Here is a 24584-nt window from a genome sequence, read left to right as displayed (position 1 = left end):
AGAGAGAGAGAGAGAGAGAGAGAGAGAGAGAGAGAGAGAGAGAGAGAGAGATCCTCCCACATTGGTAACTCAATAGTATTCTATATACTCTGCCCTTGCATACATTCAGGTATAGGAAATCATGTGCCATATTTACTTAAGAAGCTTCCCTACCCCTTTGTAGGTATTAAAAGAACAGGGTAGCAAGGGAAAATCAGAAGTTGTCCCTGATTTATCTGTGGCTGAAGAAGGAACTAGGGAGGTGCAGTGAGCAGCATTATTTCTTCCTCCAGGTGAACTAATGAAGGCTTAGAAGAAACAGCTGCATCACGGCCAGGGTGGCCTAACCTTGTCCTTTCACTTTCATTATATGCTTATCTGGCCTTCAAGGAGCTGTTGTTGCTGTATCAATGGTTGACAGTCATCGCTGCAACCAAGGAAAATGTATGTGACAAAAAAACTACATTTCATTAAACTTTGGATTGAGGAAGTATATGTATAGGATATAATTATTATTTTTTAGAAATTAAGGAAAATCATCCACTCATTCAGCCTTCAAATATTTATTGACAGCTACTGTTGTAACAAACACCATTCTGGGCACTGAGGATACAACAGCAACTAAAACAAAAATCCTTGCCTTTTGCAATTTCTATTCTAGTGGAAGATGTAGACAGTAAAAAAGATAAATTAGTAAGATATACAGTATGTTAGGAAGTAGTTAGTGCTAAGGGGAAAAATAAGGTAGAAAAGGGGACTGTAAAATATCAAGAGGTATATTAGATGGTGATCCAGGGAAAGTCTCATTGATAAGGTGCTTTTTTTTTTTTGATAAGGTGCTTTTGAAGTAAAGACCTGATGGAAGTGACAAGCCAGCCTTGAGGAGGTCTGAGGGACAGCTTTCAAGACAAGGGGTCCTGAGATGAGAGGGTGCCTGGTGTGTCTGAGGAGCAGCCTGGAGGTCAGCGTGTGAGCTGAGCATGGAGGGAAAGCAGTCTGAGATCCGGTCAGAAAGAAAACAGGCCAGTTGTATGGGGCCTTGGAGGACATGATAAGGATGTCGGCTTTCACTGGTAGTAAGAGGAAAAGCTCCAGGGAGTTTGGGCAGAGGAAAGATATTATACAACCATTTTTATTGAGTGCTTGCTCTGTTAGATTCTATTTTAAATGCTTTATTTGTAATCCTCACAATTACCTTATGAGGTAGGACCCACTATCTTCTCCATTTTACAGCCGAGGAAACAGAGGCCCAGAGAGGTTAAGTAATAACTTGCATGAGGTCACACAGCTGACAGGGACATGGTGAAAATTTAGACCCTGGCCAACTCTTAACCACCTTGTTGTCCTGACCCCAAATGCTTAAGAGACTGAGGGTTTTTTTTTTCTTTCTTGATATCTGTATTTCCAGAGCACACTTACAATGAAATCACTTCATACTCATTCATAAATACAGAACTTCTTTGCTTAAACTGATAAATATTCCAAGTATTCTGCTTTATGATTTCAAGTTTTTTTGTTTTTTTTTTTTAAAAAGCCCTCAGGGACTTTCCTGGTGGTACAGTGGTTAAGAATCCACCTGTCAATGCAAGGGACATGGGTTCGATCCCTTTTCCAGGAAGATCTCACATGCCGCGGAGCAACTAAGCCTGTGCACCACAACTACTGAGCCCATGTGCTGCAACTACTGAAGCCCACATGCCTAGAGCCATTGCTCTGCAACGAGAAGCCACTGCAGTGAGAAGCCCACGCACTGCAACGAAGAGTAGCCCCTGCTCGCCACAACTAAAGAAAAGCCCTCGAGCAGCTGTGAAGACCCAGGCAGCCAAAAAAAAAAAAGCCCTCAGATTAGCATATTAACAAGCATCTTGACATGTCTCGCTTTAATTATGCAGACAGCAATTTCTTTTTTGCTTCTAATGTAGAGGTTGATTGGGAAATTTTTTATTTTATTGCTTACAATCTTACCCTAGCTACCTAAATCACTACCATAAGATTTGACATCTATAATTTATCATTTTCCTCTGCTATTAGATAAAATGCCCTTTAAAACATTCCACAGCAAGGTGAACACAAGTCAAGCTTGCAAAGTTCTAGAAAAAAGAATTGCAAAGAATCATTAAAGAATAATGAACGTTGAGTTATGTAGCATATGATATCAGGGCTGCCCAGTTTAACAAATATAATTATTCCAAGTCATTTTCAGAAGGCCTCTAAATTTCAGCACCTAATTTTCATCATCTTTCAAGGAATAACAACAAAAATACCTTACATTTATAAAGACTCTAAAAGCGAACTCTTTAATTCATTTCTCTGGATTTCACTAAAGCGAAGCATGAAACAATAGACAACTTAAAATACAGGAAACCCAGATTCCTTTTACTATTGCGTGGCTTTAACATTTTACTGCTATAGCCAAGAGTCCTTGGTTTCTGCGGCCAACAGCCTTTTGCATGCTGATTTTGCAGAGAGAGTCTCTCAGGAGTTATTACTTTTGAGTACTATCTACGATGACTCCAGTCTCTGCAGGAAGTGGGAGGTAGCAGAGTTTGGGAATGAAAACACTGAGGGAAAAATCTTTCCAGATAGAATTGTCAACTCAATCTAATTTTAGGTTTCGGGCAGAACACATAGCTGTACCTTCAGCTACCTGCAAACATTTGCCTCTCAGGTGCCCATCATTGAAGGACTACAACCAGGACAAACAAAAATAATGAAGTTTTCTATCATAATATTTTTTAGTAAAATAGGTGATGTGTCAGAGTATGTGTGTGTATGCTTGCACACGGGCAAACCATGTGTGTGTACCCCTACGTTCAAGGTTTCATAGCGTTCAGAGTAAAGGAGATGGTCCAAAAGGGTTTCTTTCTATTTTTCATAAACTCTATTTAATTTTTCCTTCCAGTCCCTCACAACCAAAAGGACTAATAGTCCCAGGCGCAAGACCTCAGAAACATATTACTGAGTTATGTGAAACAGGAATAGGAGACATTTTTAGTAATACTTTCTATGTGGTAGCTATTTTGGTATTGAAACAACTAAATCAAATCTAACAAAGGTCTTTTGAGAGGAAATGGTTAAAAGGGCATGTCTTTCCTTTTCTAAAAGGAAAACCACAGCAAAGTATTCCGATCAGGAATAAATTAAAGAGCACTGCACTTTTCTGCAAGGGTCAGGAAGTCAAGCTCTTGGCCTTGGGCTGCTTCTCAGCCCCACCCCAGCTGACCCTGGGAACAAGGCACTCCCCATCTCTGTGTGAACTCAACAGTTGCTGTCAAGTCCTGCCATTCCTCTGCAGAAAAGAGCCAGGGATTTTCTGGCTCTTGCCAGAAATCAGAGTCAGAAGGAGGTAGCTAAGGTGCCGGGGGCTTTCTATAGTGTCCCAGTGCCAGCTTTCTGTCGCCAAAGGAAAATTCCCTAAACTCACTAAAGCCAAATCTCACATTTTGAAAAGTCTCCAAAAGAAGTTTCATAAGCTGTTTTGCTGCTAGAAGATTAAGCTCTCATTTCCCAGATTACATTTTTTAAATGTAATTTCCTTAAATTCAGCAGCACTTTTAATCCATGACACTCACTGGTAGACAAGAAAAACAACTCTGCTGTCTTCACAATCGATTTAAAGCTTACAGATGTGACATCTCAGTACTTCATGTTGTGGTTAATTGCCTTATACTAACATCTGATGAAAAAAAATATATATATATATTTAATGTTCTTATATAACCTGTGCAGCTGACATGTGATTAGTTGGGAAATAGGGGCTGTGAGGTGTCCCAAACAGCTGAACTTGATCAAGATGTCATGCACTCTTGACCTCTTTAAGAGACTATTTTGCTCTTTTGACAGCATTCAAAATCTACTTGTCCTTCAAGGTCTAGCTCAGTTCCTGCCTCCAGCCCAAATCTGTGCCTGACCATTTAAGTTCTCACTGAGATCTTCCCCCTGGCACCACCTTAAGGCCCTATTGCCTGTGCTATTATGGCATTTGGATATGTCAGCGTACACCATATTCTATTCACTGACTTTCAAGGGCCGTGTGCTTTCTCTTTGGCTCCCCATAGTGCCTAGTCTGGTGCTGAGCACATGTGGATGCTCCGTGGTAGAAGTGAATCAAATTGACTTACCTCCTTTTTCATCATTTTCCCTATGATCATATCTAGGGCTAAAATTTGCATTATTGCTTTTTATTTCTCCAGTCATTGTTCCTTAGTGACCCAGGAGCATCTAGAATGAGCTGCAAGTTAGATCACTCCTGGAATAGGTTGGTCACCTGTGGTTTTTGGCTTGGATGTCACTGTCTGTACCACCCATGGAAATGGGAGACAAGTTACATCCCTTATGACTGTAGTCATTAGGGAATTACCAATGAATATAAAGAGAAAAAATAAGCTAATGGAACAGAGAAAGAAAATAAAGAAAAGGATGAGGGGAAAAGAGAATGAAAGAGGCAAAAAAAAAAAAAAAAGCTCCCACAATCCTACTTTCTGATGTACATACGTTTCCTTTTTAAATGACAAAACATAAAGACTCCTCGCAGGTATATTTAATGGATGGTTACTTGCATATCTTAATAATGTTTGCTCTCTGGGGAATCATATACAGAAACAACTGCCTTTCCAGTTTGAATTAGGAATAAAGTGGAAAGGCAGTTACTTTGGGAGGAAGTAAAAGCAAAGCCTAGTAACACTGGTGCATTGTATGAGGCAGTGAGAAATGACAGTTCACAATGAGGCAGACTTCTCTCTTCAGTGATCAGCCTGCTCGGCCCTCAATGAGTCCGTGAGATTCCGCATTTTATAGGTTGAGCCTCCCACTGGCAGCAACTGAAGCAGTTTATTATGCACATCTGTCACGTGATCCACTTCATCAACCAAATGGAACTGGGAGAATAAGCCACCCTAACAAGATCCTCAGTACACTCTTAAAAACTACTTACAGATGTACTCTTCCTCCTAGGGGATACAATGCGTTTCCTTGTACGGTGCCACATGATACAGGAAATGCATTATCCCCATCCAAATTCAGGCATACCAGGAGGAAGCCCATGAAAAGAAAGCGGCTCAGAAAAGCACACATGGCTTTTGCAAAAGTCCTGAGAGGGGCTCCTACACCAATTTGTGATAACGGCAGATAAAATCCCAGGCCTCTGAAGCTCAGTTCATTACAAATGCTAATGTCCACACAGGGGAAAGGAAACCACATCAGCAGTCAGCATCGACACAAATGTCGCCAATGCTTTTTATTTACGGTTGTCACTGAGTCCCCTCAGCAGTATGCCACATCTCCATTTGTGTTGTAACTTTAACTACGTTATGTGCTTTCACAGCTCGCTAGGTTATGTACCCATAGGTGATTTGTGCTTTCAGACTGTGTCTGGTGAGATGAGCGGCTGCACTTCTAATCTTGAATCTGGAACCATTTTGTTCCCATTCAGATAAGATCGAAGGAATGCTTTTGTAGATGCATCCAGGAACAGTAACACCTGCCATTGTTAAATCTTCCTGTTTCAGCTGGGGTGATCAATTTATCATTCAGTCAGTCAGCCAACAGCTATTTATTGAACACCTGCCACGTGCCAGACACTGTTCCAGGCATTGGAGATATAACAGTGAATAGAGTCCTACCATCAAAAAGATTACATTCTAGACAGGGGGAGGGGGAGACAGCAAACAAGTATGGAATATGGCAGAGTGTGTCAGTCAGGATAGGCTAGTTACTTTGTGGTAATAACAGCCCAATCTCAGTGGATTAAAACAACCAGGTTTATCTCTGACTTACACTGGGTGTTCATTGCAGGTCAGCTGGGGGCTCAGCTCTGTGCAGCTTCACTCTGGGACCCAGGCTGCCCGGAGAATCCCCATCTGGAGCATGGCCAGTCTCTGTGGGAGAGGGAGAAGATAGAGTGGTGAACTGCGCACTGGCTTATGCCCGAAAGGGACACACGACCCTTCTCCTCACGGGGCACTGGACAAAGTCAGTCAGGTGGCTGCACCCAACTTCAAAAGGTGAGGAAGTGCAATCATATCATATGTTTAGGAAAATCAGACATACTTGGTGGGCAGAACTGTCCCAATGATGATGATTGCTATGAAGAAAAAAAGCAAGGTAAAGGAGATGGTGTCTGGGGAGCTGGTTTCCACTTACAGAGATGGTCAGGAAAGGTCTCTCTGATATGGTGACATTTGAGGAGAGATCCCAAGGAAGAGAGAGAGGGCTGTTTGGATGGGGTGGGGACAGCATCCTGCAGAGGATACAGCAAGGGCATAGTTTGCCTGGCATGTTTGAGGAACAGCAAGGAAGTCAAGATGGCTAGAGGGGAGCGAGCAAGGGGAGAGCTGTAGAAAAGTAGGTCAGAGACATAAGAGAGAGTTGTGGGACCCAAGTGGGCACCTTATTATAAGGGCTATGGCCATTGCAGATGTTTGGGTGAAGACATGATCTGAGTTAGGTTTTAAAAGAATCCTGTAGCTGCTGTGAGGAAAATATACCAGGGGGCCAAGGGCTGAAGCAGGCAATAGTTGAGAGGCTCTTGCAATAATCCAAGTAAGATAAGAGAGTGGGTAGTAGTCAGACTCTGGAGAGAGTTTGAAGGTAGAACAAACAGAATTTGCCCATGTATTGCTGTAAGAGAAAGAAAGGATTCAAGGATGACCAGAAAGGTTTGTTTCTTCTAGTAATTCCTGGGTACACATAAGGACTACTTCATGTGACTTTTGAGAATCTTCAAATTTGGCAAAATCACATAGCACATAACCTCCCTCCAAAATGAGTTGAGAGTTGAAGAGCCAAGTGGAGAGATGGATGCTGGGTGGTCAGCTTGATTCATGGACCATCTAAGGGACATCTCTCCCACACTGGCCTAATATCCAGTCTCTCTTAGGGTTTTGATCCATGTTACTTTATAAAACCAGAAAAATGAGCTTCATAATTACAAGCAAAACAGGAGCTTCTGACTGAGTCATCCCAACCTCATCCCACTTCTCTGTGAACCTCAGGTACCACTACCAAGAAACTTAGCTATACAACACAAGATCTGTCCTCAGTATACGCTGGTATAGTGGTGTGTCACCAATTCTCCTAAAAGTAGGTTGAATAGAAATCTTAATAAATACAATAAAATAACATTATGGTGTTCTTCTGAATAGTTTCCCCTCTTTCTGCTCACCCTGTCTTCCCATCACATGGTTCTCCCCATTCACCACCACCCATTAAATGGCCACTAGAGCGTCCTACTACACCTGGGCCTTCTCTTATGTCTTCTCCAGCTTAGGAAAGTGCAGGTTGAATGCACAGTTTGCCAACTACCGTAATGGAATGAATAAATAAAGGTCATTGCTGTTTTTTGTTTTTTTGTTTTTTTTTCCTTGGCCGCACTGCACAGCTTGCGGGAATCTCAGTTCCCCGATCAGGGATTGGACCCGGCCCACTGCACTGAAAGCCCAGAATCCTAACCACCAGGCCACTGGGGAACTCCTTATTGCTGTTTTTAAAAACTGTATATTTTTGGTATTTGTAATCAAAAGCATTCGTTCATTCAAAACATCTTCTTGAACTCCTACCATGTGCCACTTCCTCTTCTAAGCACTGCAGACACAGCCATGAATAGAATGTGGAAGTAATACATATTGTTGAAAACTGGGAGAGCATAGAAAAGTATTAAGAAAAGATAAACTTTCCACTAACTCACCACTGAAACATAACTGCTAGTAACATGTTGGTGCCCTGTCTTTTTCCAAGCATACATATTGTTCCTCCTTGCTCTTTCGAATAAAATTTACAACTCTGGACTTATACAGTACATTTTTTTCTTTAAAAATTATTTCTTCTTATAAAAATAAATCATAGCAGATGCTCAGTAAGTATTTGTTGAATGAATAAATTAATTATAGAAACAGTAAATTACAGAGAAGCAAAAAATTAAAAATGAAAGTCATCAATAATATCACTACTAAGAGATAGTATCACTAGTAATAGTTTGGGTTGTTCAGTATGGTTTTGAATAATCAACATATTTTTACAACATCGCTCCACAATGATTATTTTGTAAATGACAACTTTCTCTTTTTTCCTAATTACAAAAGTAACATGCCATTGTAGATATTTTGGAAAATATTGAAAACTACAAAAGGAAAAACCAAAAGTTATTTGTAGTCCCACTGCCCTGAGACTACTGCTATTAATATTCTCCAATTGGGCTTCCCTGGTGGCGCAGTGGTTGAGAGTCCGCCTGACGATGCAGGGGACACGGGTTCGTGCCCCGGTCCGGGAGGATCCCACATGCCGCGGAGTGGCTGGGCCCGTGAGCCATGGTCGCTGAGCCTGCGCGTCCGGAGCCTGTGCTCCGCAACGGGAGAGGCCCGCATACCGCAAAAAAAAAAAAACAAAAAAACTCTCCAATCTTTTTGGAAATTTTTTTCCAATCTTTTTTTTCTTGAGCAGTACAGTAGGTTTGTTAAGAGCCTGGGCAAGTTACTCAGCCTCTCTGAGCCTCAGATTCTTCATCTGTAAAATGATACTAGTAGTACCCACTTTGTAAGATTGGTGTGAAATTTAAATAAGATAAGATACACAAACTGTTTAGTTTAACATCTGACTGACCCATTATATGTGCTTCATATGAGAACTCTTACCACTTTGCAAGACATTTCTATATAGTTGGTCAGACTTTATACATGAATTTTTTGTCTTCTTTTTTTAAAGAAAGAAACAACATTCCTCAATCTCATTAAATTTAAAATTCTGAGACGATCTCAAATTTTCAGAAAAATTGCAAGCAAAGTACAAAGATCTTTTCTCCCTTGAAATATTTGAAAGGAAGTTGTCAATCCAATTCCTCCATTACCCCTGAATATCATAGCTCACATTCTACAACTCAAACAGAGACATAGCTCAAACAGAGACCTTCCCCTACAACTCCAGTGCAAACAGCAAAATTGAGAAATTAACATTGGTACACTGGGGTCTAATCCTCAGACTCCAGTCAAATTTCTCCATACATACCTTATAACAAAGGATTCCAGTTCCAAACCACACCATGTAATTATTCCCCATGTCTCTCCAGTCTCCTTCAATCTGAAATAGTTCCTCCACCTTTCCTAGACTTTAATATCCTTGACACTTTGAAAGAATATGGGCCAGTCATTTTGTAGAATGTCCCTCATATGATGTTTTCTCATGATTAAGTTATGCATATGTCTTTGTCAGGAATACCACAGAAGTGATGCTGTGTTCTTATTGTATCTTATTAGGTAACATACCTGTTTTGGCTATAACAACCTGTGCTGGACCACCTTCCTACACAGATACGCCTCTCACCCCACCTGGGCTCTGAAATATCCTCTTCACCCTGCCTCGACGCCAACATCTCGCACTAGGCTATGCCTTTGCAAGAACACTCCCCTCACCCCACGTAGGCTCTGAAACCTCCTGCCGGGCTGCCCCTCCCACCCTCAATCCTCAGCCCACCTGGGCCACCCTGCGCTGAGCCATCCTCTCAGCCTGCTTTGGCTCTGACACTGAGCTAAGCTGACCCTCTGCAGGGGTGGCTCTCTTGAGCTGCCTGGGCACTGGCACCAGCTATCCCACTCGTGGGATGCCCTCCTCACTCCACTTTTGCGGTGTTCTAATTCTTTAAAGATTTCTATTATCTGTGTATATAGTATCAGTTTTTCCTCAAACTAGAGGTCTGTGTATGTATTATTGATGATCCATCAGTAATAATGTGTTTTCATTTCAATGATGATCTAAAAAAAACTTACATTATAAAATATAAGCATATCTGGGATGTTCGTTTTATAACCACATACTTTTAGTGTTGGTGCTTTGTGTTTAAAATTGGGCTGGTACCGCGTGATTGTTAATGTGTCAATATTTAACTTTTAAATTGGTGGTAGTTTTAGATTGGCATTCCTGGCATCAAAATACAAAAACCATCTTGATTTCTGTTCAGTAAAAATTATATTGCGTGTTCTTACCAACTATAAATCTAAAACTGCTCAGTGATGAGATTTATGTCTTTATTTAATAAATTAATTTTGACTTTCCGTCATAAAAATAACCATGCTACTTTAATTGTCACAGGCTGATGAAAAAAGAACTGAGCTGGCTGACTTGATACACAAATGAGGTACTCATGCAAAGTGAAGGCCAAATGAATCATGGCACTGGTATAAGTGAAGCTTTACAATAGTTCAAATAGAGGAGAGTAGAGAGAAAACTGAGTCATTACAGGTCTCTTGGTATCATAGGTTGAACTCAAAAGAAGCTAGGCAAAGCAGTCACTTTTTTCAGATTATTGACAGATGTGTTTGTGTGTGTGTGTTTATATGGCATATCAGCTTGCAAATATTCTCCATGAAGGACTTTTGTTAGGAGCTTTTTAAAAAAATAATTATCAATATTATATTCTGGAGAAAACCATTTTTAGATGAGTTGGACCAATTAAAATAATCAACTGATGGTTTCAAATGAGTAACCTGATGGAAGGAAAAATTATGGTAATGATAACGATTGCGAATCAAATGACTGTCCATCATGCTCATAATCAAATATTTAGGTCAACAATTGAGACATAAAATGCATAAAAGCATCTTATTATGCTTTTATAATTACAATGTATACATTGTAATTAAATCCAACATTGGCTACTTAGTTTCAGCAAAACTTTACCACTTTTACACTAAATTAATGTTTCTTATTTGAATTTATCTGGTGATCTTGTTTTTATCTAGCTTGTTAAATTTGATTTCTTCTTATGGTTTGTTTTAATTGTGGTAAAGAAAACATATAACCTAAAACTTACCGTCTTAACCATTTTTAAGTGTACAGCTTGGTAGTATTGAGTATATTCACACTGTGTGCAACAGACGTCTAGAACTTTTTCATTTTGTGTACTTATAGTTTTTAATGAGCTATAAGTATAAAGCATTTATACCTAATTATACATTGGCACGTATTTCAGGAGCAAGATGATGAAAATTATTTAAGTCAACATAAAAGGTGGTCTCAAGAGAACTTTTTCCTTTTGGGAAAAAAGGAAGAGGTTTAAGAAACACTAATCAATATGGTAATTAACTTCCAATCTAAATGTTTGCTTAGGCCCACCCCCACTTTTCTCCCTAGCTGGACGGTTCACAGTGGACTGGGAGGAAAAGGCAGTGATACCTCATTTCTTGGAAAATGCAGAGCCAGGGGAGAGCATAGCAGTTTTCCCAACCTGAATTCAAAACTTGCTTTTAAGTAATAGGTATAATATGAACACAAAACTGCCTTTCAAATTACTTTTCAAAATAGTTTCAAATCCATTATCCTAATTTTGAGGCCCCGTTGTGAATCTCTAAAGTTAGTTTCCTTTAAAGTCAAACCTCATTGCCAAGTTTGATATGTTATAACTCTAATCGTCCAAGCCAGTGCTGCTGGAGTTTTGCTCCTTAGCAAGATGCTAGAGGGAAGAAGGCTGTCTCCAGATGCTGTGATTGTTCCGAGTCTGCTATGGCCTCTTGCAGGCCTTATTAAGAAAACAAACTGTGCTGATTAGTTTCTCTGAAAAACTAGACGGAAGTTTTCAGCTTAAAAGCTCATATGCTGACCTCTCCTAAGGCTTCATTTTTAAAATGAAAGTTTGTTGTTAGGATTTGCTATTTGACTTTTTAGAAATAAGAAAATATCCAAAGTTCCCATAAGTAATCATTAATTATGAGGTGGAAAGCAAGAAGGAAAGGGCAAGAAAGGAAGGAAAATTTATCATTTACTCTGTGCCAGGCACTATTCTAGAAGCTTTATATCACCCGTCTTACCTTGTCCCGACAACCTCCCTAGGAGTTAGTTCTGTTGTCCCCATTTCAATGGCTGAGACTCTGAGAGGTAAAGTAACTTGCCAAAGATCACGCAGCTTGTAAGCGAACAGGTTTGATTCAAACTCAGGGTTGTCTGATTACCACTCACTCAAGTACGAAACACGTCAAGACACATCACAGATCAGCTTGGTCAGTTTTCTGCCACAGATTTTGTCTGGGGAAACTGGACCATGCCGATACTCATTCATGGAGAAAGTCTCTCTGCCCATTCCAGCACATTATCATTCTCTGCTCTCTCGCTCAGTTACTTGTATATGTAGCTGACAGACTCAACTTCGAACACTCCCCGGACCCTACCCAACAGAGTGCAGAAATCCCTTTGCTCTCTCGCAGCTGATCCCAGCACCGGCTGGGTTTCTGCTCCCCCAGATGTGGAGGCTGCAGTGTAAAAAGCACTTCCTCACCTTGCAGCTACAGTATTGTCTGGCGCTTCTTGAGGCACAGGTCTAAGCTGCTGTCTAGAGAGGCCTGATGTATGCCCTGTGGGCTGCACTGTCATTTACTGGTTTAATATGCACACTCTGTGATGCATTTTTATACTTTCCCATTTCTTAAATTCTGTCTCCTAACTCAGATCTCATTTACATGGTGATTTATAGGGCCTGAATATTATAATCTAAAAGGTGTATGTGGAGAGGAGGAGTGAGCACATCTTCTATTTATTAGGAAAAGTCTCCAATCATCTGCTTCTTTGAAAATCTGACCTTGAAACTGCATAATGAGAGCTCAGTCCCCAGTCATAGTGAGGAGCAGGGAAAAGGGACCAGCTGGTCCGTTTGCTTAGCGTCTACTGCACGCTGCCTTGGGTAATCTCTTTTCACATGACGGCCTCTCTCCCCAGTTAGATCTTAAATAATTGGAGGGCAAGAGCATGTATCACTGACCTTTGTGCCAAGCATAAGCCCCTTGCACATAGTAGGCATTTAGTAAATAACTGGATGTTGGTTGCTGATCTGTGACTGACTGCTGCTTAAACCTCCCCATTCCCCACCATACCCCTGACCTTTCTGGTTTAGCTTTTACGTGACAGTTTCATTAGAAATGGTAGCAGGATGGAACCAGAACTTTCATGCACACACTGGGATATCAGAGACTTCTGCTTCACGTGTCTTTTCAAAGAATAAGTATAGGCTAGTATCCAAAGACCTAGTTTAGAATCTTGAATTTTAAAAACTTGACTGTGGGAAAGCCCTGCCCACTCACTTTGGAATGCCCCCGCCCCCTCTTAAGCATACTACACAGCATGGTTTAGTGCCTGGACTTGGTGATACCACTTTGCCTGGGAGGCCTAGTGCATGAAACCCTTTCCACACTGACACCACAGCTTAAATTCATTCTTCAGGTAGCCATTATTTTTTCTTATTAGGGTCAAAGATAAGGTGATGTGTGGAGGGGCAGGCGGGGCATCGTCTGGGGGGACAGGACTCTACCAGAGGAGCAGGAGCTGATGCTGGGCATCTCGTTGGAGGCAAGGAGCCCATACAGAAGCAGGGGATGGGGTTTAGGTGCTGTGGAGCATTAACTGCTGCCCTGACTGCACAATTCTCCTCAGGCTGGCTGTTTTGCCCAAACCTAGTCTAGAATTGTCCATGTTCTAGGAGCCTCTTATGAATGAGCATCTTGCTTTGAAAATCAATTTGAAGCCAGAGTGGAAGTTTTCTTTTAGTCACAAAGTGAGAGCAATGAAAATAGGACTATCCTGCTGTATTATTTTTGGCCTTGCAACAGTGCAAAGTCAACTTTTCTTTCTGACTCAGGAGCGTTTTATAAAATCTCCACGTTTTGTGTGCATTTCAGACCCGAGAATCTGCCACCCCAGACCCCATTTGAGAGGGACGATTTAAAGTTCAGGGAAACAGCAGCTCTCTGCAAGTTTCTGAGTAACTGAACTTTGTTATAACAACAGATTGGAAGATAGAATCTGTTAATCTCTAAACTCAGGGAACCCTTGACCCCTATCCCGGATAACACAGGATGCTGAAAATTGGCCGGGTCCCTAACTCACCTTCTCACATTTCTCCTCTCCCTGGAAGAATGCAGCTTTTGACCACCGTGCCAGCTTGAGAGCAGGGCCTCCCTGTCACGCCTCCGTGAATGCGTGACCAGGTGGATTTCTGTGCCGGCGTCGCCTGGAAGGTGGCAAAAGCCAGACAGGTACCTGTGGCCCAGCTGCTGCTCAGCTACGAGGCTGGCAGCCAAGCCGGGCGGCAGCTTCTCGAAAGCAGCCCTTTTGATAACACCGATTATGTTTCCCTCGCTAGAGCCTTGGGCTGATTGAGCAACAGCCAGCTTCTCTGGGTAACAAAGAGGAGGGGAAAGTAATCCAAACACAGGTTTTATTATAAAAACCTGGGAGTGAGAGAAGTATATTTATTCTGTAAGATAACACACCTGCTCAGTGCCCAGGAGGCTCATTTCCATCAGTTGCCATGGCAAACTCGTTATACTTCAAGGCCATGTGGCTTTGTTTCCTTTTGAGATCTGGTCCTTGTCCTACCTTTCCTAACAACTGCAACACAATGACATGGAGGCCTGCGACAGCATAATTGATTTCTCCTTCCCTCTATCAACGGTTCACATTTGTTCGGCACAGGACTGAGCCTGCCTCTTCCTTTGAACTCCTGGCTAACCATGAAGGCATGCTTCAGAGAGCCGTCCTCATTAACATTCCAGGTCTCCCTTCCCCGTCAGCGATAAACAAGCCCCGCATCAACGGCCTCCTTCCTTCCAGCTTTACAAATGAGTGGCTCAGTTCCATGTTTCGCTGCCGATCCAGGTGCCCAGGCGCACAATGCGGGGCTAAGAAGCACGCTGGAGAGACTAAAAATAGAACAGCAGTTTTGGACGCATACCAGAGCAGCTACTTCATCTCAACTTGCTTTGCACACTAAGCCTAATGGGATCCATCAGGCATGAGTTCTCTCCCTCTCGCCCTCCCTCTCCCTCTCCCTCCCCGCCGCCCCCCCCCCCCCCCCACCCCATCTACCGTCAGCACCTTCCTGGTGAAGGGAGCAAAGGAGGTCAGGCCAGGGACAAGAAGCGTGTGCCCTCCTGGTCTTAGTTTACGAGTCCTGGGAGATCTGGGGGCTGCAATTACTCCTTCCGTACAAGCGTTTCTAGAAAAGAGCAGGCAGGTCCAGAACATGGTCACCTTTGCCCAGGTACACTTCACTCCTCCAAGACTTTCATTGTTCAGCAAAGGCTCAACTATCACTTCCTACACACCCCAGTAAGCATGACCTAGCCCCAGACTCAGAAGCTTCTTGGGCAGTTAAATAGAGAACTACACTATAGTGTTCCTCTTACAGGTCCCACCTGCTTGGCTTGAGGCTAAAGATTTGGGAGCAAATGCACCATCACAGATGGAGGGGCTGTAGCTCACGTGGGTGGGTGGGCAGCATGTGACTGCCCAGGGTCTGCGAAAGCCTCCCACCAGTGATTCTATCTGAAAGCCTTTTGCAATAGAAAATGGAACAAATCAGTATGAAGTTAGGAACATGCTGTCCTGCCTGGGCACCAGGCCTCCCCAGTGCCAGCTGTATTGAATGAGCGAGGCTCCTCTGTGTTGTTGATGTGTCTCCCTTCTTGCAGCCTCCCTCCACCCAAAGGAGAGTTAGCCAGACCCACACATTTCTCATGAAGGGTAATGCAGGGGTTCCAAACAGCTAAGTATTACTCCAACGAGTACCACTCGTGTAGAATTAGGAGCGGGAGGGAGAAAAAACAGAAAAGGAGAGGGAAAGATGACTATTACAGTATTGAAAAATAAAAGCCTTTTCATGGTTGTTGTTTTGGAGATTGGCCAGATACAACAAAAAGAAATCGATCTACTGGCAGGTTTTGTCTGTAAGCTTCTGGAAGGTGTCAAGATCTTTTCAATTATGCCTTGGTTTCATAGACTAGCAGGATAAAATAAACATGCCAAACTACTTCAAGAAAAGTCACCCTCCGTACAGCAATAATTAACCCCCCAAAGAATTTCCCACAGAACAAGTTGCAACATGATCGTTTAATCCCCCAGCCACCAGAGGACAGAGGTGCATCTTCCCTCAGCCTTCTCCTATGTTCATAAAGCTCAGTTTACCTCCAGGAGATACTGGGTCATTTGTTGAATAAATCTACCATCAAAACCCAGATAGTTTTCTAGGTTCACCGAATAAATGTCTGTAGACTGGAAGCCAGGGTGTTCTAGCCCAAGGGTGAGCTTAGCAGAGCCACGGGTGCTCTGCACCTCGCTTTTCTCATGCCTAAAACAAAACTGCAGAGGTGCATGATTTCTAGGGTCCTTTCCAGACTGAAGATTCCCTGGCAGAAATAAATGATATGGGAATTAAATTTTCATTGGTGATTTCATTCATCCTTTCTCGTTTTGCTGGTGGTTTATTTGGTTCGTGGGCCCTTATAGAACGATATACCTTGAAAAATATTGCATAATTCTTCAGGGGGAGAGGCATTTCTTCTTTGTGACATTTTCCCATACTCTAACTTTCCTTCTCTTTCATTTGCCACTAGGAGGTGGGTCTCACTGATTCTTCTTGGTTCATTAAGAAGAAACAGAAAGATTGTGTGTTTTGAGAGACTCTTTCTGGATCATTTCCCAGCGGTCACAGGACTTTGCAATTCATTTGGCAAAGGTGATGGTGACAATGGGGCATTTGGCAAAGTGGCTGATGAAGTGACTGAGGTTAAGAAGGCTCCTGGCAAAACATCATGAAACAGGGTCTGGAATGTTCGAAACGGAGGGCCTGCCTCCCTCGCAGACACGGCTCCGAGAAGAGCTCAGTCTTTAAACAGGTGATTTGTTTAATAGGAAGCAAAGAAAAACGGTATCAACAACAATTCTGGGGAGCATTGAGCTGAGAAAGAGCTAGTCTAATACTTCGATTGTAGCCATGAACTGAGATGCCTTTGAATAATACAGAAATTGAACTAACCAGGCAGATATTCTGAAACCAGTCACTGAAATTAAAAATCACGTTGTAAGTTTTCAGTTAGTCACTAAATATCAGACAAGACTCGAGCCTTGCACTCTGCACACGTCACCCCTAACATCAGTTTAGGTCTGAATAAAGCTTTGAGGCTAAGAGGTTATTTTTACTGAGTCAGCCCTAGGCCACTTCCATCCCCTGCAAACCTGCAGATGAATGCATGAGGACCAGGGTAACTTCCCTCATCATTCACCTCGGGAGGAATAGTGGCTGAGGGCTCAGAACAGGCCTCCGAAGTGAGGAAGGCGTAATAACATCACATTATTAAACCTCCACAAACTAGAAACATTTCAGAGTAATCACTGCTGATGCCACTTTTGTACGACTCTGTGTAGAATCTTTAATGATGGTGTCACCTCCAAAAAAGACAATAAAAAGAGAGGAGGAAGCCTTGATGTTTGTGTCTGGGGTGTTTTCCAGGCACTTTGAGTTAACTAAACAAGCACGTCAGTTTTACCAGGTCCCAAATGCTATGACACTAAAGGTACTCGTCATAAAGTCTTACAAATGAGGACTTCGGGTATACTAGCTTTTCTTTTCTCTTCCTAGTTTTAAAAACAAAGACATTGGGCTTCCCTGGCGGCACAGTGGTTGAGAGTCTGCCTGCCGATGCAGGGGACACGGGTTCGTGCCCCGGTCAGGGAAGATCCCACATGCCGCGGAGCGGCTGGGCCCGTGAGCCATGGCCGCTGAGCCTGCGTGTCCGGAGCCTGTGCTCCGCAACGGGAGAGGCCACAACAGTGAGAGGCCCGCGTATCGCAAAAAAACAAAAAAACAAAAATAAACAAAGACATTCACTGTACCCAGTAGACATCTAGGTTATAATGTAAAGAAAACTAGTGTTCTTTGCAATTCATCAGCAAGGTTTCTTATTTATAGTTGATAAGTACTCATCTTCCTAAGAACTATGATTTTATTTAGAATCATGGCTGTGTATGGTACAAAGTTGTTTTGTTCAAAAAATTCTACTGCAGGAATAAAGCTTTCAAGATTAAGTTAAAAGGGATTGTTTAACTCTCTGGCCTTAATCCTTTAATACAAAGTAGTCTGTTACATTTGTCTAATATTCTATTTAAGCAGCTTTATTGATGTCCCTGGAAGCACCTGCCTAGATAAATTAATATATATCTATGTCCTTTGAGATAAGTGAAACACAATTTTACAAAAGAGTAAATATTTTATTATTTGTACATGAATCAGTGTGGTCTAAAGACACACAGCATCTGGCTAACTCAGAAAAGTAGCCCAAAGTGATGGGAGAGTGTGGTCGTTGACATGTATTGCAATGTCACTTGTACTGTCTACTTGCTAAGTGCTGAGAGCCCGTTCTGGACACGTCACACTCTTAGAAGGAACCTGCAGTGGCCTTAAGAAGAAGGGAATGCAGAGCATCCGTGGCCTCTGTTTCAAAGACAAGGTCCTTTGAGGTCTGGGGTGGCCGGGAGGAAGAGGACCCTGCAGAACAGGTTTTCTGGGGTGGGAGGGCCCCTCAGGGAGGGACTGAAAACAACAGCCCTGAACGCTGCCACACAGCCTCAGCCAGAAGAGTGCTCGTCAGAACAGGGGCCCAAACGTGGCATGGCCCCCAGATCTGGGGATGGAGGGAGTCACAAGGGAACCACCTGAAGTGTGGGCAGAGGCCCTCGCGGGGGAGCCACATACTCTTCCTCTCTGAGCAGCCGCAGAAGGATATTTTTTTTATTCTTCGGCCAGCTGTAGACGTGAGTGTTCTGAAGCCAGGTGGGCACATGCTCCTAGGGGAGAGAGAGTGACAGAAGCAAGCCATTAGAGAAAAACCTGGACTCTAGATCCCAGATTCAGTTCCCAATTTTTCCTTCATGGGCGTCTCCTACTCAATTCTTCTGGGAGTTGTACTGTTTTGCTTTCGGAAGGGGTTCGAGTGTGAAATGGCTCTGGGTGCAAGCTGTGTAGCTTGTTATGGAAAACACATGTGTCCAGCATCTTCCTTCAGTCTCCCAGGCTACCTGCCCTTTGCATCTCAGTGTGCTTTCCACCATGATCCCATAAAAGGGGTAGGACGGAAGTCATGCAGAGTGGTGTGAACTCCTCTGTGGCTTCCGCAGAAGGGTGCCAAGGCTTTGGGCTTAATCTAATTCATTATCCTTTCACTCCAGCGACAGGGCTGGCTCACAGAAGAAGCCCACCAGATCCCAGTTATCAGGCAAAAGCAGAACCTGTAAGCCAGGGATCGTGAGGGTGCAGTTTCAGAGTGCCCTCGGGGAGTGGACATTCTGTTGGGGAAAGAAAGACAATGAATAAGTAAAATATATAGTGGGTTCAATGGTAATGCAGGCTGTGGAGAAAAATAAAACAGAGAAAAGGGGTAGCAAGTGCTGGGCAGGGATGAAAGATTTGCAGTTTTAAATAGGGTGTGAGGGAGAGGTCTTACTGAGAAAACAAGCAAAGACGTGACAGAGTAGTGAGCAAGCTTTGTGGATGTCTGGGTCCAGGCAGCTAGGAGAGCCAGTGCAAAGGCCCTGTGGTGGAAGCATGTTTGCCAGTGCGGCCAGAGAAGAATGAATGAAAGAGAGTAGGGGAGGGGTTTTGGAAGTAGAGGGGGCTGTATCAGATAGGGCCTCAGAGATTTTTCACTGAGTAGATAGGACTCCTTTGGGGATTGCAGGATGAGCTTAGACAGGAGCACCTGCTGTAGGTCAGGCACCATGCTGGGTATTGATGATGCCCAAATGAAAAAGACACAATTACTGCCTTGAGGAGTTCACAGTCTTATGATGGAGTCAAAATGTAACTATTTTCTAGGCCATAACATGCCAAGTGGCCGGGGCAGCAGGGGGGTTGCAGTCTGCCCTGAGAGCGGGTAAACAAGGGGACTGTTTGAGGAAGTTTAAAAAACATTAACAAAACAAACTAAAAGCTGGTCTGCTTTTTTCTATCACCATAACGCTCCAGTAATTCTAAACAATTACTCTCGACAGCCCCAGCCACGCACCACTGACTCCAGGTACTATAATTAAGAGCTCTCAAGAGAGGGACTATTCAGTACATCGGCACGGGGGAGGAGAGGCTAGAGGGATTGGGTGCTATGGGGATAAGCAAGAGTTCGCGGGACACACAACCAAGGAAGGGCACGGCAGAGCAGTGGGAGCACAAGTACAAAGGCACAGAAACATGAAAGAGTGGGGCGTGTGTGAGGGCAAGCTGAAACAGGCCACCGTGCCCAGGGCGTAGTGTCATCTGTGCGCACGGTGGCGAGAGGGAAGGCCAGGCAGGCAGCACAGCCCTCTTCTGACGGGCCAAGCACGCCATACTAAGGAAGACCGATGTGATCTTGTAGTCAGTAGGAAACCACCACAAAATTTCTAAGCTGGACAGAGACAGATCAGATCTACATTTCGGATGTTCTTCTTTGATGGCAGCACAGGGGATGGCTTGTACAGGGTCAAAGCGGACACAGGGAGACCAGGAAGGCCATGTTGCAGTGAGAGCAGTCAGAGCCTGGGCGAGGGATGGAAAGCACACTGTTGGCAGGCTGTGAACTGCGCAACCCCAGGGGTCCCGTTCCCATAAATGGAACCCTCCCTCACCCAGGGCAGAAGTCTCAGTGCAGTCCTGACATCTAGGGATCCTCCAGGGTGGGGCTGGGCCTGAGCTCAGGGTGCCGTGGTGTGGCTCCCAAGATGTTTACTACACTGCTGCCTTCGCTTCTCCAAGCCTGGCGTGGGACCTCAGATGTTTTTGCCCCCGTTCTCCAAATCTGCTGGCCTGCCCTTCCAGTGAAAAAACCCTTACATGACCCACAGCAAAGTTCCCTTCGGTAACTGTATAGGTTTAATTCCCATATTCTACAGCTTTGAGAGCTGAACTATGTGTAACCAAACATTTCCGTGGAACAGCCTGCAAAAAATGCACACATCTCGACTTTTATGTGCAAGAGATAAGAAGTATCAGATGAACAGTCTCTTTTCGTCTCATGAGTTACAACACAAACTACTTCTCTGTGTGTGACGGCTGCTTGAACAATTAGGATGGTCTATCAGGTAAAGCTCTGAAACCTTCCTGATTCACGCTGCTCAACTGAGTGCTACAACCTGTTGATCTTTCTGGCAACACTGCTATCTCGAAGGATGGACAAAGGGCTGACAAGCTTTTCCATTTAAAATCCCAGATAACAAACAAACCGTTTGTTTGTTTACCTTCTTAGCATTTGGGAAGAGCACAGGGATGAATCTGAAGTTCATACTTCCTTGTTTTATGAACTCAATCTGCATCTGGAAGAGAACACACTTGAAGGATTAATTTCAGGAATGAGGATGAATCAATGGTACTCACGATCATGCAAGCCCGCACGGGATTTTTATTCTGATTTCCTTCAGTGCCACACACTCATAACTTTAAACTCTCCATCACACATGTATGCCATCTGCTCATTCATCGGTCATGTATCAAAGGCCTATTGAAAGTCATGCTCTGTGGTCAGGGGGCCCGGCCGGCACTACCACCTTCTCCGCCATGCTGTGAAGGCAGGCCCTGCACCCCAGTGCCCGGGTCGTGCTCACACTGGGCTCTCCATCTTGTGCATATCTTTAACAATAGCTTCTGTCTCTCCCCAGTCTTCTAAAGACACTCACTTTATCTTCTCATGCCATGGGTCCCTTTGACAGTCTGGTAAGGACCCCTTCTCCAAATAAAATACGTAAGAAAATAAAACACCTAAGAGAACGAGAAAATCTAGGAAAATAAAGGAACTATTGTTACTGTTATTGAAAACCACTTGTCAAATATTTTTAAAATGTGTAAAAAATCAAAGATCTATTTGAGATTAAAAAAAAAAAGTCATGCTCTGTGCTGGACTTAGGGTTTCAAGGACTAGGATACTTTACAGGGTGTGCTGAGTTGCCTCATAGCAGTTCACAGAAGCCACTCATGTGCATCTCTTCCCAATTCTGTGTTCAGTGACTTCACATTGGTAGGTTGAAATCGGCCATGTGAGAGTATTTGTACCATGGAAATGGGCAAATGCTACAAATCAGGATCTTTTTTTTTTTTTTTTTTTTGAGAACCAGTTTACCAGACACCATGGATATAATTCCTATCCTCACAAAGCCAGCGGTTTAATGAGCAGGCAGGAAGGAAAACTACCGACCACAGTGCAGTGTGAAAGGTATGAACAAATCGCTGTGGAAGCCCAGTGGGGGCCATCCTTTTCTACACCAGTGGTTTGAAGGAGTTACAAGGGAGTTGTCATTTGGATACTAAAAGAAAATAGGAATTTGGTCAGACAGGGAAAATGGGGGCAGGGGAAGAACATTCTCAGCAGCGGAAACAGCATGAGCAAATGTCTGGAGGTGTGAAGAAATGTTTGTGGGGTTGGGACCAGCCAGTAATGCGTTGAGGCCAGAGCACAGGAGGGCAAGGGAGGCTGAGGGAGGCCGAGGGAGGCGAGGCTAGGAGGTCAATGAGGAAAGCTCCGTCTGCCAAGCTTTAGGTTTCCCACACCACTTCCAACTTGCTCTGACACTGTGGTGGCCCTGCAAGATTTAGCTGCCAAGAACTCTATCAAAACCAGAATTTTCAACGTGAGAGGAGTTAGAGCCTTTCAAATCCTGTAACCAGCACAAAGCTTTCAATCATCTGATGACAAAGGAGATGAGGAATTATGTGTTCCCAACTATCTCATCTTCCAACTGATTTTTATAACTGAGAAGTCTTCACCATGCATGGGAATAAAAACAGAACAGAGAAGAAAGTGACAGTGGTGATGACTGAAATCACCATAGAAACAGCCTCATAAACACTCACTCTTACACTCACACACACACACACACACACACACACACACAGTCACAACACACACAAATCTTCCATGAGGTGTTTTCTCAGTGCCATCTCACATTAAAAATCAGAAGACGACACCAAAGGCATATTTTAAAATGACCCGAGTGAGGTGCAACTAAAAGCACCAACCACACGAACACAAACAAGTGAGAGGAAGGGTGTAGGGCCTGTAAGTTAAAAGTGAAGAACTGGATTTAGTCCCTGACTTCCAGGACACTGCATACTGTACAATTTTGCTTGTCCACTAGGCTACCCCGGCGGTGGTGCGTTTTCATCATCTCTTATGTTTCCAGAGATGGGCCTTCTGGGAGCCATTGGCTCTATGATGCAGTTACTCATGGGTACCTCCTCGCTCCCTCTGTCCTGGAGTTTCCTGCTGCTTGGAGGGGACCAGGAAGCCAGCCAGGTGGGCAGGAAGGCACTTCTGCAGCTGGCCTCTTCGACCCCTCCAGTGATGAGGAAGGGCCCGAGACATTGTTGCCCCAAGAAACCAAGTTTGGGGACAATCTGGTTCATGGTTGGGCACCGTCAGAAAAGCCCTGAGGTCCAGCTGCCTATTACTGCCTGGCGTCACCACACACCAGCAGAGCTTGACAGGACTTGGAGCCCTTCACACATAAGCGCTGTCGGCTCCAGGACTGGCAGTTCCTAGACGTGAGTGCTTCGGGGCCATGCAGACAGCCGAGGGATAGCAGCACCCAGAAGCAGCCATGACCTTTTAGGGCAGAAAGGGTGGCTTTCCTGGGCCTCACCAGGGTCTGTCAGGCTGGGTAAGAATGGAACAGGAGGGATACTTATCTCCTGACTCCTTGGCCTCACTCTCTGACCTCCCTACCTTGCCTCGGCTTTTGCTTTGCGTTGGTTCTGAGCTCAAGTAAGTGGTCGGCACTTGGTAGAAGAGGAGCCAGAGACTCTGAAGACCCAGATGGGGAACACCCACCCAGCCAGCCTGCCTTTTTCCGGTACTCCCGACCCACAGGACAGACCTGGATTTCAGTCCGCCTCCCCTGAGGTGAAGCTGCGTGTCCCTGACCGCCTGACTGCCTCCTGCCTGGTCCTGCTTACTTATTCCATCTGGGCCATGTCTGCTTCCTGCCCCATCTTCCTGTCTTAATCAGTGACCTTTTATGCCCATTCCAGGTGCCTTCCCCCCCTGTGGAATGCTCGAGCTGAAATGGAGCTTACAAGTTCTAGACCAGTGAGTTTCAAGCCTTTTTAAGTCTCAGAATCCTTGGTAAACCAGCCTGAGAAATGCAGACAGCTCTGGGTGGGGTGGGAGGCCCAGGGACCCCAGCACATATGGGCACCTAAAGGGACTCTACAGGAGAGTGTGACAGTCACAAGTCTAGCCCGGCATCCTAGTCAAACAGGCACCATCTCCACAGGCTCTATACGGTCATGAAAAGCAGGGAGGCAGCTTGCCCATAACACAGCCAGTTCCAAAGCTGGTGATACTTTCAGCCAGAATGTTCTGTCAGATGCTAAGTCGAACTTCCTATAAATGTCTCCCCCTGGTTTGAGTTTGACCAGGCCCCCATAGTTCAGGTGTTGCTCATGTATCATGAGCTAGAACCATCCCTTCCCTTGACCGAGCATCTGATCTGTGCCATGTGCTCCACAGATATTATTTCATCCAATCTTCACAACAACACGGTGTTAGTGACCCATTTTCTGAATAGGGACATGGAGGCACAAAGAGGTTTAAGCCTTTGGCCGGTGGTCACACAGCCTGTGCAGGAGGAAGCTAGATTTGAAACAGTCTCTTTGACACAACAGGCGGTGTCCTTCTGGCTGCACTACTCTGGCTCTCTGAAAAGGCAGGGGACAGAACAGGACACAGATGCAGGAGCCCACTCCCCTCACGGCCCTGTCTCCCGCCACCCCACCACACCCCCCAGGTTTCACATTTGTTGACAAACAACCAAGCCAGTGAAGCACTGCTTTCCAG

The 24584-nt window shown here is 44.2% G+C and overlaps 1 protein-coding gene and 2 long non-coding RNA genes across 10 annotated transcripts in view; 1 reads left to right on the top strand and 2 right to left on the bottom strand.

Annotated features, from left to right (window-relative positions):
- The window catches only part of LOC113610433 (uncharacterized), a 42649-nt gene extending 36791 nt beyond the window's left edge, over positions 1 to 5858 (bottom strand). The window contains exon 1 of the long non-coding RNA XR_003429083.1: positions 5755 to 5858. This is a non-coding gene — a long non-coding RNA (uncharacterized LOC113610433). The remainder of the gene's footprint in view (positions 1 to 5754) is intronic.
- The window catches only part of LOC113610422 (uncharacterized), a 56043-nt gene extending 46065 nt beyond the window's left edge, over positions 1 to 9978 (top strand). The window contains exons 2-4 of one of the 2 annotated variants that reach the window (XR_003429081.1): positions 816 to 940; positions 5773 to 5981; positions 9225 to 9978. This is a non-coding gene — a long non-coding RNA (uncharacterized LOC113610422). Of the gene's footprint in view, positions 1 to 815; positions 941 to 5772; positions 5982 to 6650; positions 8183 to 9224 lie in introns of those variants that run through there. The other variant, XR_003429082.1, reaches the window with a different exon arrangement.
- Positions 9979 to 17976: 7998 nt separating this feature from the next.
- The window catches only part of TRAF3IP2 (TRAF3 interacting protein 2), a 41313-nt gene continuing 34705 nt past the window's right edge, over positions 17977 to 24584 (bottom strand). For 5 of the 7 annotated variants that reach the window (XM_027088408.1, XM_027088429.1, XM_027088419.1 and 2 more), the window contains 2 exons: positions 20995 to 21069; positions 17977 to 18573 (listed from right to left, as the gene is read on the bottom strand). In XM_027088408.1, the coding sequence (XP_026944209.1) occupies positions 18427 to 18573; positions 20995 to 21069 (222 nt within the window). In that variant the 3' untranslated portion in view covers positions 17977 to 18426. Of the gene's footprint in view, positions 19072 to 20994; positions 21070 to 24584 lie in introns of all 7 variants that reach the window. The other 2 variants (XM_027088447.1, XM_027088438.1) reach the window with 2 other exon arrangements.

Source organism: Aethalodelphis obliquidens, unplaced genomic scaffold (assembly GCF_003676395.1).
Source record: "Aethalodelphis obliquidens isolate GAN/ISIS:26980383/991018 unplaced genomic scaffold, ASM367639v1 scaffold3, whole genome shotgun sequence".
Lineage (NCBI taxonomy): Eukaryota > Metazoa > Chordata > Mammalia > Artiodactyla > Delphinidae > Aethalodelphis > Aethalodelphis obliquidens.
The sequence above is the reverse complement of the archived record's forward strand: the minus strand, read 5'-3'. Positions and strand labels throughout refer to the sequence as shown.